We start from the raw sequence: 16,500 nt of genomic DNA, 5'->3' as shown, positions 1-16,500 counted from the left end.
CTGAAAATAAGACATATTGTGTCCGAGGAATTTTTCCACTGATCTTCCAAGTAATAATCTTCTACACTGAATACATTTAAAAAATTTATTTATTTATTCCCTTTTGTTAACCTTTTTTTATTGTTATAATTATTGTTGTTGATGTCGTTGTTGGATAGGACAGAGAGAAATGGAGAGAGGGGGGGAAACAGAGAGGGGGAGAGAAAGACAGACACCTGCAGACCTGCTTCACCACCTGTGAGGCGACTCCCCTGCAGGTGGGGAGCCAGGGGCTCGAAATGGGATCCTTATGCTGGTCCTTGCGCTTTGCACCACTTGTGCTTAACCCACTGCGCTACCGCTGGACTGAATATATATTTTTTGAGGGGGAGGTTGGGAACTGACCTCAAATGAGTCCATCTAGAGGTCTCAGAACTTCTTTTAAAAATTTTTTTAATTATCTTTATTTATTAATTGGATAGACAGCCAGAAATTGAGAGGGAAGGAGGTGATAGAGAGAGAGAGACAACTGTTAACACTTCATCACTTGCAAAGCTTCCCCTGCTGCAGGTGGGGACCAGGTGTTTGAGCCTGGGTCTTTGCACATTGTAACATGTACACTCAACCAGGTGTGCCACCACCCAGCCCCAATTTCCCTTTGCTTGACTGAAAATCGGGGCGTTTGTGGCCATGGGGCATTGTTGTCCCTTTTCTTTTGGGGAGGACTTTCTCACCTCCATTAGCCAGGGTTCCAAGATTTAATTTAATTTTTTTGCAAAGGCTTTTCGATATCTTGGGATTTACAACTCATTTTAAATGTCTAGGTTCTTAGGCTTTCTCTTATAATCTTTTCTATTTGGAGCTTCAATTTCCTTTAAGCCGTGCTTGACTTTACTCATCCTGGTCTAGAAATGCTTTTCCACTGGGGAGAACAAAGGAAATTGGGGCTGCGTATTTTGCTTTCTGAAGACTGTTAATCTGACACCTTCATACCCAAAAGGGACCCAATTCTCTTTCTTCCTCTTGCCCTGAGCTTTGCCGCTGTCTTTGTCTGCATGTTTCCCAAGTCTCAGTTTGTCAAGGACCTTTCTCTTCTCTTCTCTTCTCTTCCTCTCTCTCGATCTCTCGCTCTCACTTTTTCCCAGAGCACTGCTCACCTCTAGTTTATGGTGGTGCCAGGGATTGAACCTGGTACTTTGGAGGCATGAGTCACTTTGCATAACCATAAAAAAATAAACATCAGCCACGAGGTTCCCAGATGCTAGCAGGATGCGACCAGACTTCCCTGGACAGACAACCCCACCAATGTGTCCTGGAGCTCCAATTCCCCAGAGCCCTTCCCCACTAGGGAAAGAGAGAGGCAGGCTGGGAGTATGGATCGACCTGTCAGTGCCTATGTTCAGTGGGGAAGCAACTACAAAAGCCAGACCTTCCACCTTCTGCATTCCACAATCACTTTGGGTCCATACTCCCAGAGGGTTAAAGAATAGGAAAGCTGTCAGGGGAGGGGGATGGGATACGGAGTTCTGGTGGTGGGAATTGTGCGAAGTTGTGCCCCTCTTATCCTACGTTTTTGTTAATGTTTCCTTTTTATAAATAAAAAATATTTTAAAAAATTACAAAAATGGCTGTCAAAAAAAAACCAAAAACCCAAAACCAAACACCAGCAACAACAAAAACCTCTAGTTGCTGTGTGTAGCGTTCAGTATATGTCAATTGTGTGCTCTTTTCAGGCTCCTGGATTTCCACAGGTTCCAGATTCTTGGAGCAATGTGTTGCTTTCTTCCCTTGGCTTTTCCAGCTGTTTCTTTTGGACAGGTTGGTGTCTATGTCTGCAATCAATCTTCCTTTGACAAGCTACTCCCTTTCAGCTCGGTTATCTAGGTCTCAGTGGGGCTGATCTAGAATCCTGACCCTTTCTGGGTGTGCTTAAGACTCGGGTTTGGTCAGCAGAATATTCCTCCCCAAAACACACCACATGAAGACAAGGGCAACAAAAGGAAAATGGGTTTCTGATGGCCACGTGTCCCCAGCCTACATTGTCCAGGGGATTTCTGTCGGCAACCTCCCTAAGAGCTGTTCACTTTCTCTGGGATGACAAGTTCTAAGGCCACACCTATGAGCCGCCATTTGGCATCCTGTTGCCAGGTGGAAGAGTGAAAGCAGACAGAAGCAGGGTGGAGCCAAAAGACTGGGAGAACGGAAGTCCTGATCCCCTTACTTGAGTCACTGGATTAATAATCATTTTTGTTACTTGAGTCAGTACATACTTTCTCTTATGTATTTTTAAATATTTTATTTATTTTGAACAGACAGAAATTGAGAGGGAAGGAGGAAGATAGACACCTGTAGCACTGTTTCACTGCTAGTGAAGCCTCCCCTCCCCTCCACCACCCCCTCCAAGAAGGGGACCCAGGTCCTTTTGCATTGTAATGTGTGCACTCTACCAGGTGCACTACCGACAGGTGACCCATTAATTTTTTTTTTGTTTTGTTTTTTTCCTCCAGGATTATCAGTGGGGCTTGGTGCCGGCACTGTGAATCCACAGCTCCTGGTGGACATTTTTTTTTTTTTTTTCATTTTATTGGATAGGACAGAGAGAAACTGTGGGGGGGGGGAGAGAAAGAGAATGAGAGAGAGAAAGAGAAAGATAGATACCTGCAGACCTGCATCGCCATTTGTGAAGCATCTCCCCTGCAGATAGGAGCTGGTGCTTGAACCTGGATACTTGCACGAATCATGGCGTTTAACTGGGTGTGCCATTGCCCAGCATCCTAACTTTTTTTTTTTTTAAACCAGAGCACTACTCAGGCCTGGCTTATGATGGTGCAGGGGATTGAACCTGGGACTTTTAAAGCCTCAGGTATGATAGTCTCTTTGCATAACCATTATGCTATCTACCCATCAGAAAATTTTTATTATCTTTATTTATTGGATAGAGACAGCCAAAAATGGAGAGGGAAGAGAGGGAAGAGAGGGAGGGAGGGAGAGAGAGAGAGAGAGAGAGAGAGAGAGAGACCAGAAACACTGCTTCACCACTTGCAAAGCTTCCCCCTAAAGGTGGGGACCAGGGGCTCAAACCTGGGTCTTCGTGCATTGTAACATGTGTGCTCAACCAGGTGCCCCCCCCCCCCCCGGTAAATTCTTTTTTAGACTATCAAGCACGAGGTCCTGGAGTTCAATCCCCGGCAGCACATGTGCCAGAGTGATGTCTGGTTCTTCCTCTCTCCTATCTTTCTCAGAAATAAAATCTTTTTTTTTAAAAGAAAAGAAACTAGAGCACTGCTCTGCTTTGGTATATGCAGTGCTGTGTACTGGGTCTGGGACCTCATGGATGCAAGTTCTGTGCTCTACCAGCTGAACCACCTCAGAGTCAGTTTATTCCTTTTTTTTTTTTTTTTTAATATTTATTCCCTTTTGCTACCCTTGTTTTATTGCTGTAGTTATTATTGCTGTTGTTGTTGGATAGGACAGAGAGAAATGGAGAGAGGAGGGGAAGACAGAGAGGGGAGAGAAAGATAGACACCTGCAGACCTGCTTCACCACCTGTGAAGCGACTCCCCTGCAGTGGGGAGCCGGGGGCTTGAACCGGGATCCTTAGGCTGGTCCTTGAGCTTTGCACCACCTGCGCTTAACCCGCTGCGCTATTGCCCGACTACCTCATTCCTTTTCTTACATAAGCCAACTTGTTAAGCTTTCAAGTTTGAACATATTACATAATGCTGAACAATATTACATAATGCTGATCCTTTTATTGTTATAAAATCACAAGTTCCCCCTCAATATGTTTCATGTTTATTTTATGCAGGGGGGGGGGAAGCAGTGAATTCATAATATATAAATGTGGTTAGAAGTTTTCTGCAAATTAGAAATTTCTTGGATTTGCAGACTCAGGTCTGAATCTTGGCTTTGTCATTTACCAGCCCTAGATCCTAGGTAGATGAGTTAACCCTTCTGAGTTTCACTTTTCTATCAGTGTAAAAAAAAAAAGGGAGGGGTAGCATCTAAAATGTTTTATTTTATTGAGAGAGAGAGATACAGTGGCAGAGACCAGAGCATTGCTCAGTTTTGCTTTACATTGGTGCTAGGGACTGGACCTGGAGCCTCATATGAAAGGCTTCGCATAACCATTATGCTCTCTGTCCAGTCCAAGAGGCAGCATATATAAGCAACACATGATATAGGTCACCAATAATAAATAGTCCATTATTGGGTGGCAAGTACATTAATATTATCTCAATACCTTTTTTAAAAAAATATTTATTAATTTATAAGAGAGAACCAGGCATCACTCTGGCATATGTACTGCCAGGGATCTCAAATATTATTCACATGGCATTCAGGTTTAGGGTGGTTTAGTCCAGGGAGAGGGCAGGAACTCCCAAGACTTTGAGCAAGGATGGAAAGTGAGGGGATGAAAGGGAATTCAAAGCTCAAATGGAGAAGAGATGGAGTTAGCCTTGTTTAAAACATTTGTGACTGCAGAAGTTGACACCCACTTTCTATTTATATATATCCCTGTCTCTCTCGGTCTGGCTCCTCCCACACAAGGCTTCAATGGAAGCCAACAAGCACAGAGCTGCTGGTGAGGTGCAAATGTGCAGAAGTGGAGGCTGTGGGAGAACCAGGACCATAGGGATGGGCTCAGGGTGTAAGGACTCTAGGACGATTGTGTCAGAAAAGTATTTTTTAAAAAATTTTATTTGCTTTTTTCCTCCCTTTTATTGACTTTTTAAAAAATTGTTGTAGTTATTATTGTTGTTGTTATTGATGTCATTGATGTTGGACAGAACAGAGAGAAATGGAGAGAGGAGGGGAAGACAGATGGGGGAGAGAAAGATAAGACACCTGCAGACCTGCTTTACCACCTGTGAAGCGACTTCCCTGCAGGTGGGGAGCCGGGGGCTCAAACCGGGATCCTTAAGCAGGTCCTTGCACTTTGTACCATGTGAGCTACTACCCGGCCCCCGTCAGAAAGTATTTTATCTTTTGCCCAAAGCCCTTGTCAGACCACAGAACTTCAGCTTTATCTCTTGGCTGTGCTGAGGGCAGAAAGGCAAGATAGAAGGCTTCCCAACAGCTGGGCAGAGGTGATGCACCAAGGTGGTGACAGACAGTGACAAGGGATATTTCTGAGAAGCTAGTGCTGACTTCTCAGTACTGGGAGGTCTCACAGCCAACTCCAAACATTGCTTGCTTAGGAAATGGTAAAAACTAGGGGCTGGGTGCTGGGGTGGCTGGTTAAGTGCACATACTATAATGCACAAGGACCCAGGTCCAAGTCCAAGGTCCTCAACTTCAGGGGGAAAGCTTTGTGAATGGTGAAGCAGTGTTGCAGGTCTGTCTCCCTTTCTCTATCACACCCTCCCCTCTTGATTTATGGCTGTTTCTATCCAATTAATATAGTAACAAATTAAAAAAAATCCTACATGTTCATGCAATTCTTGCCCTCAACTACTTACTATTTTATTTATTTACTTATTTTTTACCATAGCACTTATCAACTCTGGCTTATGGTGGTGTAGGAGATTGAACCTGGGGTTTTGTGGAGCCTTAGGTCCCAACTATGTTTTTTTTTTTTACAGGAAACTGGGGAATGTTATGCATGTACAAACTATTGTATTTACTGTTGAATGTAAAACATTAATTCCCCAATAAAGAAATAAAAAATTTAACTGCTACTACAGTTATCACTGGGGTTTGGAGCTGGCACTATGAATTCCTTGCTCCTGGCAACCAATATATTTTTTTTCTTTATTTGACCGGGCAGAGAAAATTTGAGGAGGGAGGGGAAGTTAAGATACTTAGAGACCTGCTTCACCATTTGTAAAGCTTCCCCATGCAGGTGGGGAGCAGGGGCTCAATTGAACCCGGATCTGTGCATGGTGATAAGGACGTTTAACTGGGGTGTGCCACTAGCTGGCCCACTAGTTTATTATTTGCCTCCAGGGTTATTGCTGGGGCTCAGTGCCTGCACTATGAATCTACTGCTCCTGGAAGCCATTTTTTCCCCCATTTTTGTTGCCATTGATGTTGTTGTTGAATAGGAGAGAAATCGAGAGAGGAGGGGAGACATAAGCTCTGGCTTATGGTAATTGGGGGACTGAATCTGGGACCTCAGGGCCTCAGGCATGAGAGTCTATTTGCATTATTTGCATAGCCTCTCCACCCTAAAGTTAGTCTTAAGGCTGCTTTTATACCACGGTATTTTTATAGCCACACCCCCAAAGTTCCAGGGATCTTTCTTTTATTTTCTAAAGTTATTTTTATTTATTATTGGACAGACAGGGAGAAACTGAGAGGGAGACAGAGGCACCTGAAACCCTGCTTCACCACTTGTGAAGCTTCCTCTCTGCAGGTGGAGGTCGGGGCCCCTGAACCTGAGGGTTCTTCCCACTGACACATGTGCTCAAGCAGGTGTGTCACCACCCGGCCCCTCTATTTGATTCTTTAACCAAGGTTTTAATGACTATCACATTCCTGAGGTGAAGTATTTCCTGGCAATTTTTTAAAAATGTTTATTTATTCCCTTTTGTTGCCCTTAATTTTTTTAAATTGTTGTAGCTATTATTGCCGTTATTGGTGTCGTCGTTGCTGGATAGGACAGAGAGAAATGGAGAGAGGAGGGGAAGACAGGAGGAGAGAAAAGACACACCTGCAGATCTGCTTCACCACCTGTGAAGTGACTCCCCTGCAGGTGGGGAGCTGGGGGCTCGAACCAGGATCCTTACGCGGGTCCTGCACTTTGCGGCCACCTGCGCTTAACCCGCTGCGCTACCGCCTGACTCCCATTTCCCGGCAATTTAACTCAGCACCACTAAGGCAAACCACTCACCCAGCTGCAGTTTACTGGATAATCCTGATCTAAGTTTACATAATTTACGCATATGACTCAGTTTATTAGCTCCTGTATGAGTATCTTAAAGAATACCATTTTTTTCTTTCTTTGTTTTTCAACAGAAAGGCAGACAGTGAGAGACCACAGACTAAAGCATCCTTCAGTACCGTGGGGGCCAGGCTTGAATTGGGGTCACACAATAGAGCCTACCCAAGTGGGCTATTCTGCAGGTAGCCAGACTTTTTCCTTACGTTAACATCTTGTGAAATTGTATTCACAGTTATTGGTATAGGACCCTTACTGGACCTACAGCTCAGTTGTAGTAAGATGGACTGACTGGACTAGTACTTTGAATAATTCTAGGCCTTTGGGATATTTTTCAGCAGCCTAATTTGCATGGACAAAAACCAAAGCTTTGGCGCCCTCTGCTGGCAGACTTGTTTTCTCAGTCTAACAGGCTCAACTGGGAACAGGCAGGCAGGCAGGTGTGTATGAACACAGAAGCCACCCGATAATAAACATGGCACGTTTTCCTAGAGTATCTTTACTTGAAGATTTTTTTTTGGGGGGGAAAGAAAGTAGGCAATGTGAAACATTCTTATATTATTAAAACAAATGCAGACAATATCTAATATAAAATTTACATTACTTTTTTGAGACAGTGTAAGAGACATCAAAGACATTTCAAGTTAATCTGCTCGTGAGCTCCAGGCTGTATTCCTCAAGTCGGGGGGAGGGAGGAGACCCCTGCATGATCCTGCAAACATCATGGTGCTGCTGATTTGACAGAGAAGTCTGAGAACCAGCAAATTAAATACCGACATCCAGGCGTCTATTCAGGAAGTGAAACCATATCCTTTCTCATTGTAAGAGCATTTAACTTGCTTTTTAAAGGCCTGAGTAAATAGGAGCTTTATACTGGTTAGTTTCATTTCCTCTTAAAGTGATTTTCCCCCCTCCTACAAGTATGTTGCTAGTGTGCCTGAGGGTGTGACATTCGGGCAGTCACTTTCTCAAGAACCCTGGGGAGTTAAGTCAGCCTCACCAGATAGATGTCACAACCACACTCTCCAAAGGTTTCATCAGGAGTGAGAAACTACTTACCTTCTGCAACAACAACATAAAGGAATCAAAAGGAAAAACCGAATAACAAAAGATTATGTACAATTAGGACTGTCTGATGAGGTGACTCGGGACAGGCAAAGACTTGGCTGGCTCTAAGGAGAGGGAAGGAGCACGGCTGCAGTGCTTTTCATCTTAATAACAAGAATCTGGAAATACAGCTATCCTCCCTTTCTAAATTTCCCTCAGCCTCTATAATTATCCCTTACTCGCTATTACTGGTGAAGATTTACTGTTGTGCAAGAAGAGACTGGAGGGTATAGATTTTCTAGGGTAATTTAACATTGCTTTGTCTTTCTTTGAAGTTCTGAGAAACAGGGCTAGTCAAAGGTGCTTAGCAGCTTATATGGAAGGCAAATTCTGGTGGCTGTGGCTTCGTGTTCTTTAGGCTCTACTAAAGAGAAGGCAATCTGAAGTTTCCATATAGTTTGTCTTACTCATTTTCTTAAGTTTTACAGAATTATTTCACTACTTGGGATTGTACTCTTCATTTTACAAAGTCTTAAGCTAGGAGTCAAATGATATGGCAACCTGCCTGTACCTTTAGGAAAATGCAATTTTTTAAAAAGGAAAAGTAGAGTCTGGAGCAAAAAAAACCCATCCCATTTCAGAATAACAAAGGGGAAAGGAGTTTAAACCAGTGTAAATCATGTTGTGCTGGGAAGAAAAAAAAAAAAAAGCAAAAGAGGCAGACACCAAGCACCTCCATTTTCCCAAGATTAAGTGATTATTAAAAAAGTGCGCCACACTGTATAGAAATCAACATTCTCTCCCATAATTCTGTGCATCTGGGACTATAGAAATGTCACTGTCCCTGCCCCACATCTTCAAATTAACATTTTCAGGTCACAACAGTAAGTCTTCCCACAGGGGACCTTCCGGAAAAACAAGCTATTTCCTCGGCTCATATTTCCCTGGGGAAAAAAAAAAAAGAAATAAAAGCTAGTATGAGGATGAGGTTAGACAGTCCAAATCAGCAGATTCAACAGACATGTTTGTAGGAGACACAACTAACATGAGGAGGACAAATGGGTCTGCCACCATAAAGCCGCGATTTCTAGCCTCTGATTCATGCTCAGCACTTTGGTTTAATTATCTGCCCCCTACTCCCAGCCAGAAATCACTGCTGGGGCTCAGTGCCTGCAAGATGAATTGACTGCACTCAGGAGCCATGTTTAGAGAGAGAAAGAGAGAGAGAGAGAGAGAGAGAAAGAGAGAGAGAAAGAGAGAGAGAAAGAGAGAGAGAGAAAGAACTAGACATCACTCTGGTACATGTGCTGCTGGGGATTGAACTCAGGACCTCATGCTTGAGAGATCAACATTTTATCCACTGCGCCACCTCCCGGACCATTCTCAACTTCTCTGTCCTATCCAACAACAATAACAGGAGAAAATGGCCACCAGGAGCAGTGGATTTGTAGTGCAGGCACTGAGTCCCAGTGATAAACCCTGGAGGGGGAAAAAAAAAATGAACCCAGAATGTTTATGTTAGGGCTGTAGAGAAATCATTCAAGGGTGGGGAGAGACAGCATAATGGTTATGTAAAGAGACGCTCATGCCTGAGGCTCTGAAGTCCCAGGTTCAATCCATTGCACTATCACAAACCAAGGCTGATCAGTGCTCTGATATGGGTTCAGAGTCCTGTTGAGTATGCAGTGCTAAGTAACACAACCACAGTAGCTAGCATGTAAGATCTCTCCATCCAGAGTTCACTAGGAGAAGCCTGGGCTCGATGTACAAAGGCCTTTCTCATATGGTCACCAGGGCTATAACACAACTTCTTATATTTCTCCCTTTGATAACTTTTTCAAAAGTGCTTCCTACCCAAAACCAGCTCTAAACTGATGGCCATTTTGAGTGATACTGTGTTCAATTTACAACCCAGACCATCCATCATACTGGTTCTGATTAAAGTCTTGCCTAGACCGATCAGAAGTGTTGGGGTGTAGATGGGATGACATAGCCCACAGCAATACAGGCAGTAAATTGAAACTTGACCAAAATCATCCACTAAGAAGCTTTTAGAAGAGAACTTTTCGTGGTCCAGGAGGTGGTGCAGTGGATAAGGCATTGGACTCTCAAGCATGAGGTCCTGAGTTCAATCCCTGGCAGCACATGTACCAGAGTGGTATCTGGTTCTTTCTCTTTCTCTCTCTCTCTCCTATAATTTCTCATGAATAAATAAATAAAATCTTTAAAAAAAAGAGAAAACGTTTCTGTCAATGGTATTGTGACAAATAATGTGATAAAGAAATTCTATCAATGGTATTGTGACAAATAATGTGATAAAGAAACAACTTACTGGTCTAGGGAGACAGCATAATGTTTTTTTAAAAAATATTTTATTTTATTTATTTATTCCCTTTTGTTGCCTTTGTTGTTTTATTGTTGTAGTTATTACTGTTGTTGTCGTTGTTGGATAGGACAGAGAGAAATGGAGAGAGGAGGGGAAGACAGAGAGGAGGAGACAAAGATAGACACCTGCAGACCTGCTTCACCGCCTGTGAAGCGACTCCCCTGCAGGTGGGGAGCCGGGGTTCGAACCGGGATCCTTATGCCGGTCCTTGTGCTTTGCGCCACCTGCGCTTAACCCGCTGCGCTACAGCCCGACTCCCAGCATAATGGTTTTATAGTCTTTCATGTCTGAGGTCCTGAGGACACATGTTCAATTCCCAACACTACCAGAAGTCAGAACAGAGCAGTGCTCTGTGTACATATCTTTCTGTCTCTCTTTTACTTTTCTCATTACATAAATATTACAGACAGAATTTATTGCTCAGTTTCTTTTCTACTATGGGAAAAACACACTCACACACCCAAATTTCTTGACTATACAGAGAGATTCTGAGGAGTTAAAAATAATCTGAAACCAAAGCCATCATTTTAATAATCTGGGGAACTATCTCCAAGGGTGTATTTGTAATTTGATTGTGATCAAAGTTTCTAGATTAAATCTATTATTTTTTTTAAGATTTCACTCACTTATTTTTCATGAAAGAGGTAAGACACCAGAGCAATGCTCAGCTCTGGCTTAAGGTGGCGCTGCAGACTGGACGTGGGACTTCAGAATGGCAAATATGAAAGTCTTTTTGCAGAACCATTATGTTGTCTCTCCAGCCCCCTTTTCCTTTTTTTTCTTTCTTCCTTTCTTTCTTTTCTATTTATTTATGATTTTCAGGGTTCACAGCCCTGTTGACTTTTTCAGAAAGGGACAAGAAAGATGGAAAAGCAGAGAGGGGGAAAGTAACTATAGCGCAAGGCTTCCTTCAACACAGCGGGGGCCAGGCGTGAACCTGAGTAGTGCCCAGGGCAAAGCAGCACCCTGTACTGCCCAAGGGAGTTATTTTGCTGCCAGCATCTAGCTTCTTTAATTTTTTCCGTCTCCCTCCTGATTTCTTTCTTTCTTTCTTTGTATTTTTTTATCATGTATGTGTATAATTCTATATATATTTTATCACTTCCAGTGCCACTGCTGAGGCTTGGTGTCTGTATGACAAGCTTGCTACTTCTGCAGGCCATTTTGCCCCTTTTCCTGATATAGACAGAGAGAGAAATAGAGACGGAGAGAGACACCTGCAGCATTGCTTCACCACTTGTGAAGCTTCCCCAAAACAGGTGGGAACCAGAGGTTTGGACCTACGTAACATGTGCACTTTACCAGGTGCGCCACTGGCGAGCACTGTTTCTCCCCCCTTGCAATTATCTACTATCTCAGGACTATATTACATTAGAAATGTTGCAAAGGGTACTGGGCAGTAGCACACCTGACTGAACAAGAACCCAGGCACAAGCCCCTGTGCCCCTACAAGGGGGAAAATTCACTAGTACTAAAGCAACATTGCAGGTGATTTTTTTCTTTTTCTCTCAATTTCTTTGGCCTATCAAATAAAAGGGAAAACAAAATAAGCACAAAGTTATAAACAGTATACTAGTTGTTAGCTAACTGGGCAAGTTATCAAGAGTTAACTGTAACGTCAAAAACGTTAAGAGATCAGACAGACATAAAACAAGAAAAGAAAGAAAGAAGGGAGTCAGGCAGTAGTGCAAAGTGCAAAAGTGCAAGGACTGGTTTAAGGATCCCGGTTCGAGCCCCTGGTGAAGCAGGTCTGCAGGTGTCTATCTTTCTCTTGTCTTCCGCTCCTCTCTCCATCTCTCTCTGTCCTATCTAACAACAATGACATCAATAACAACAACAACAATAAAACAACAAGGGCAACAATAAGGAAAGTAAATAAAAATTAAAAAAAAAAAGTGATTCGGGAGGTGGCACAACGGATAAAGCACTGAACTCTCAAGCATGAGGTCCTGAGTTCAACCTCTGGCAGCATATGTACCATTGTGATGTCTGGTTCTTTCTCTCTTCCTATCATTCTCATTAATAAATAAATAAAATATTCTAAAAAATAAAAAAAGAAAAGAAAGAGAAAGAAGGGCAGGGGCAGATAGCATAATGGTTATGCAAACAGACTCTCATGCCTGAGGCTCCAAAGTCCCAGGTTCAGTCCCCTGCACCACCATAAGCCAGAGCTGAGCAGTGCTTCTGGTATAAAAAAAAAGTAAAAAAATGGGGAGTTGGGCGGTAGGTAGCACAGTGGGTTGAGCGCACGTGGCACAAAGCGCAAGGACCAGCGTAAGGATCCTGGTTCGAGTCCCCGGCTCCCCACCTGCAGGGGAGGGTCCTTCACAGGCAGTGAAGCAGGTCTGCAGGTGTCTGTCTTTCTCTCCCCCTCTGTCTTCCCCTCCTCTCTCCATTTCTCTCTGTCTTATCTAACAACAACGACATCAATAACAACAATAATAACTACAACGACAATGAAAAACAACAAGGGCAACAAAAGGGAAAAATAAATAAAAATAAATAAATAATAGATAAAATTATAATAAAAGAGAAAGAAAAGGGATGGGGGGAGACAGCATTCAAACTGAGACAAGTACCTCTTTCTGCAGCATGTACCAGCAATCTATCCAAGAAGTGTAGAGTGGGGAATAAGGAGGGGACCCACCGGCAAGCCTGAAATAGAAAAGATTCGTTATTGAAATGCTGCCAAGGCGGAAATTTTAGTTTGAATAAAACAAATTATGCTGTAGTGGGAGAAGACAGTACATCTCAAAGGATTTTCCTCCCTTAGAGTTTGAATCTACACAAAAGCAGAAACTTGAGTCACTTATTACCTAAAATACCTACAAGTTGGAAATCAGTTTTTTTCTTTTTCATTTAATAGAGACTGAGATACAGAGGGAAGTGGGAGACACAGATATTTGCAGTACTGCTTCGTTATTTGTGAAGCCGCCCATCTCCAGGTCTTTCTGTCCCTTTTCCTATTTCTGTCTCTTCGCCAAAAAAAAAAAAGTATTCATTATTTATTTTGAAAATATTCTTTATGTTCTCTACCTTAAAAAAAGAAAGAAATAATATGAGGTGTTTGATACTACGTAACAAACATGGAGGGGGAAAAAAACACTAGTAATAAGACTATATTTTCCCAAACCTCCACTACTATTGTCAAGCACACAGGCAGTCAACTGCTAGGATAAGAAATCAAGATATATAAGATATGGGAGTCAGGCGGTAGCACAGTGGGTTAAGAGCAGGTGGCGCAAAGTGCAAGGACCGGGTGTAAGGATCCCAGTTCGAGCCCCTGGCTTCCCACCTGCAGGGGAGTCACTTCACAGGTGGTGAAGCAGGTCTGCAGGTGTCTATCTTTCTCTCCCCGTCTTCCCCTCCTCTCTCCATTTCTCTCTGTTCTATCTAACAACAATGACATCAATAACAACAACAACTACAACAATAAAACAAGGACAACAAAAGGGAATAAATAAATATTAAAAGAAAAATTATCTAACAAAAAAAAAAATCAAGATACTTACCCACAGTTGTTGACAGCCATAAGATTAGAGACAAGCACAAAAGGGTATGTCAGCATACTGGCAAAAAACTGTCAAACAGTAAAAAACAAACAAAAAACTTACAGTTACTAAGGAAATCATGCCTAGTCTTTTCCCCTAAGCCACTTTTTAAATTTGTGATTAATGGTGGTTTATAAAGTTATAAGGTTACAGGGTATAACTCCACAACACACCTACCACCAAACACTTCAAGGGTGGCTTTACTTTCTCTGTGTACCAGGAAGGACTGAAATACTCCTTTCGGAGTTTAGGGGTGCTTCTTCCTCGTCAACACAGCACAATACACCCAGTATGTAAAAGAAGGCCAGAAGACTTCTCTAATCCTATGACAGGTCTCACCAGGCACAAGTGAACAATATCAAAAAAAGAAATGCACCGCACCTAAACCCAAGGGCCACTATTTATTAAAATAGTGGTTCAGACACAGGTGCTAACAGCAAAGGGGACCTCGTCACCTTTGGAGGACCGTCTATGCCCTTCAAAGTGAATTCAGTTTCTACACACCCCGGGGAATAAAAAAGAAAATGCAGCTAACTACACTGAAGGATTTCAAAACATCCCTGAAGCAAGAAAGGATGAGCATCCTTCCGCAGTGAATAGCTTCTTTAAGGAGCTGACCAGCAGAAGAAATAACTTGATGAGTGAGGGTGAAGTTCCCCATGAAGGATCACTAGTATGCATTAAGAAATACCCCACAGTCCCTTAAAAAGCTAAAAGCACAAACCACATGGGCTTGTCGTTACTACTCCTGTGACTCAGGAACTCTGGGTTACTTGCACCTCTGACAAGCACTAACCAACTTGCTCGAGAAACATGTTGGTTGCTTTGAAGCAGTGGCAACACAAGCCAAGTTGTAGGTCTGCAGGTGTCTCTCTTTCTCTCCCCGTCTGCCCCTCGTCTCTCCATTTCTCTCTGTCCTATCCAACGATGACATCAATAACAACAACAGTAATAACTACAACAATAAATTAACAGGGGCAACAAAAGGGAATAAATGAATATTAAAAAAAAAAAACAACAACTCACTCCTGTGACAGCTTGGGAATAACTCTTCATTTCACTCATGGTAGAAACCTAAAGGAGAAAGAAAGCTTTTACTGGGCTATCTTATGAAAGCTAAATTGATACTTAATAGCAATTTCCCCAGCCAATCAATGTATTCCATCTCTGTATAAGTAGTGCGCGCTAACCAACTGTGCCACTGGAGCTCCAGTATTCCATTTCTCTAATCATTACTTTATTTGACAACTTGAAAATGAATTTTGAGGACTAAAACATAAAATACTGATTATGAGCATAAAAAAGTGGTAGTCAGAATGATCAACCTAGCTCAACACCAACAGACAAGTTCCCATTAGAGTATGTCGTGGGAACAAGTGTCAAAGAGATTGGTCATTTCCCACCATACCAGATATATTAATTTCTGGAAAACTCCACCTTTGTCTCACTACTCATGATGCTTACACATGGATTGAATCCTACTCCTGAGTCTGTTCTATTTGTATCCTTGACAATTAAGTCTCAGTAATAAAGGGGTGATCTTCTTGCAGCAGAGACAGGGTTAGACTCCTTGGGCTCACTCTGTCACACTTTAGGACAGCGTAGGTCATCCCGTTTGTTATTCTTTGAAAACCTGGCTGAAAATGTTTGGCTGTACAATGAGCCTGGCACATACCAAACCCCAGATCTTACTTGAAGCTAATTTAGTTCACAGCTGAATACAATGAAGTCAGCACCAGCAGGTCTGTTCAAGGTCACAACCTACCCCACTGTCCAGTGCATAGGTATTAACGAGGTATGCCAGGGAGTTACAGAGCCACAAAGAAATGATGTCACCTAGGAGGCGAGGAATCAGGCCCCTACAGGGAAGAAACAAGAACCAAGAATGTAACCAGTAAGTAGAAACCCACTCAGAGACCAGGAGATAGTTGGCTAGGTAGAGTATACACTTTACTATGTACGAGGACTTGGGTTTGACTCCCTGGCCACATGGGGGCATAATGCAAAGGGGAAGCTTCATGAATAGCAGAGCAGCACTGTGGTCTCTCCTTCTTTCTCTTACCCTCTATTAACAAACCAACAAACAAATAAACAAAATAGTCTATCTAGCAGAGTGATAGGTTGCAGACATGAAGTCCTGGTGAAAACACTGGTGGCAAGAAAGGAAATTCATTCAAATCAAAAAGTTCTTAATGAATTTTGAAATTTCAAAACACATTAAGGAACCGAATACCAAATTCCAGCTCCTCTACCTAGGTCATTAAAGGTCAATGAAATTGTACTTGGAGCTTACCACTAGTGACATTCATTTTCTTTTTTAGTCCAATTTTTTTTTGGGGGGGGAATTAATGTTTTACATTCAACAGTAAGTACAATAGTTTGTACATGCATAACATTCCCCAGTTTCCCATATAACAATACAACCCCCACTAGGTCCTCTGAATCCTTCTCGGACCTGTATTCTCCCCACCCACCCACACCCACCCCAGAGTCTTTTGCTTTGGTGAGATATGCCAATTCCATTTCAGGTTCTACTTGTGTTTTATTTTCTGATTTTGTTTTTCAACTTCTGCCTGAGAGTGAGATCATCCCAGATTCATCCTTCTGTTTCTGACTTATTTCACTCAACAGGATTTTTTCAAGGTCCATCCAAG

General features: G+C 42.6%; 1 protein-coding gene and 1 non-coding gene across 3 annotated transcripts in view; one reads left to right on the top strand and one right to left on the bottom strand.

Moving 5' to 3' along the window:
- Positions 1-8,643: 8,643 nt before the first annotated feature.
- MTCH2 (mitochondrial carrier 2) overlaps positions 8,644-16,500 on the bottom strand; it is a 28,785-nt gene continuing 20,928 nt past the window's right edge. Inside the window, exons 9-13 of one of the 2 annotated variants that reach the window (XM_007519034.3) lie at positions 15,612-15,705; positions 14,873-14,920; positions 13,808-13,875; positions 12,875-12,950; positions 8,644-8,853 (exon numbers count right to left, since the gene is read on the bottom strand). In XM_007519034.3, coding sequence (XP_007519096.1) covers positions 8,767-8,853; positions 12,875-12,950; positions 13,808-13,875; positions 14,873-14,920; positions 15,612-15,705 — 373 coding nt within the window. In that variant the 3' untranslated portion in view covers positions 8,644-8,766. The remainder of the gene's footprint in view (positions 8,854-12,874; positions 12,951-13,807; positions 13,876-14,872; positions 14,921-15,611; positions 15,706-16,500) is intronic. The other variant, XM_060176416.1, reaches the window with a different exon arrangement.
- LOC132534163 (small nucleolar RNA SNORA68) lies at positions 14,221-14,350 on the top strand. Its single transcript, XR_009545836.1, has one exon. It is a non-coding gene; the product is annotated as a small nucleolar RNA SNORA68 (small nucleolar RNA).

This window comes from Erinaceus europaeus, chromosome 17, assembly GCF_950295315.1.
Source record: "Erinaceus europaeus chromosome 17, mEriEur2.1, whole genome shotgun sequence".
NCBI lineage: Eukaryota > Metazoa > Chordata > Mammalia > Eulipotyphla > Erinaceidae > Erinaceus > Erinaceus europaeus.
This window is presented reverse-complemented; position numbering and strand designations above follow the sequence as displayed.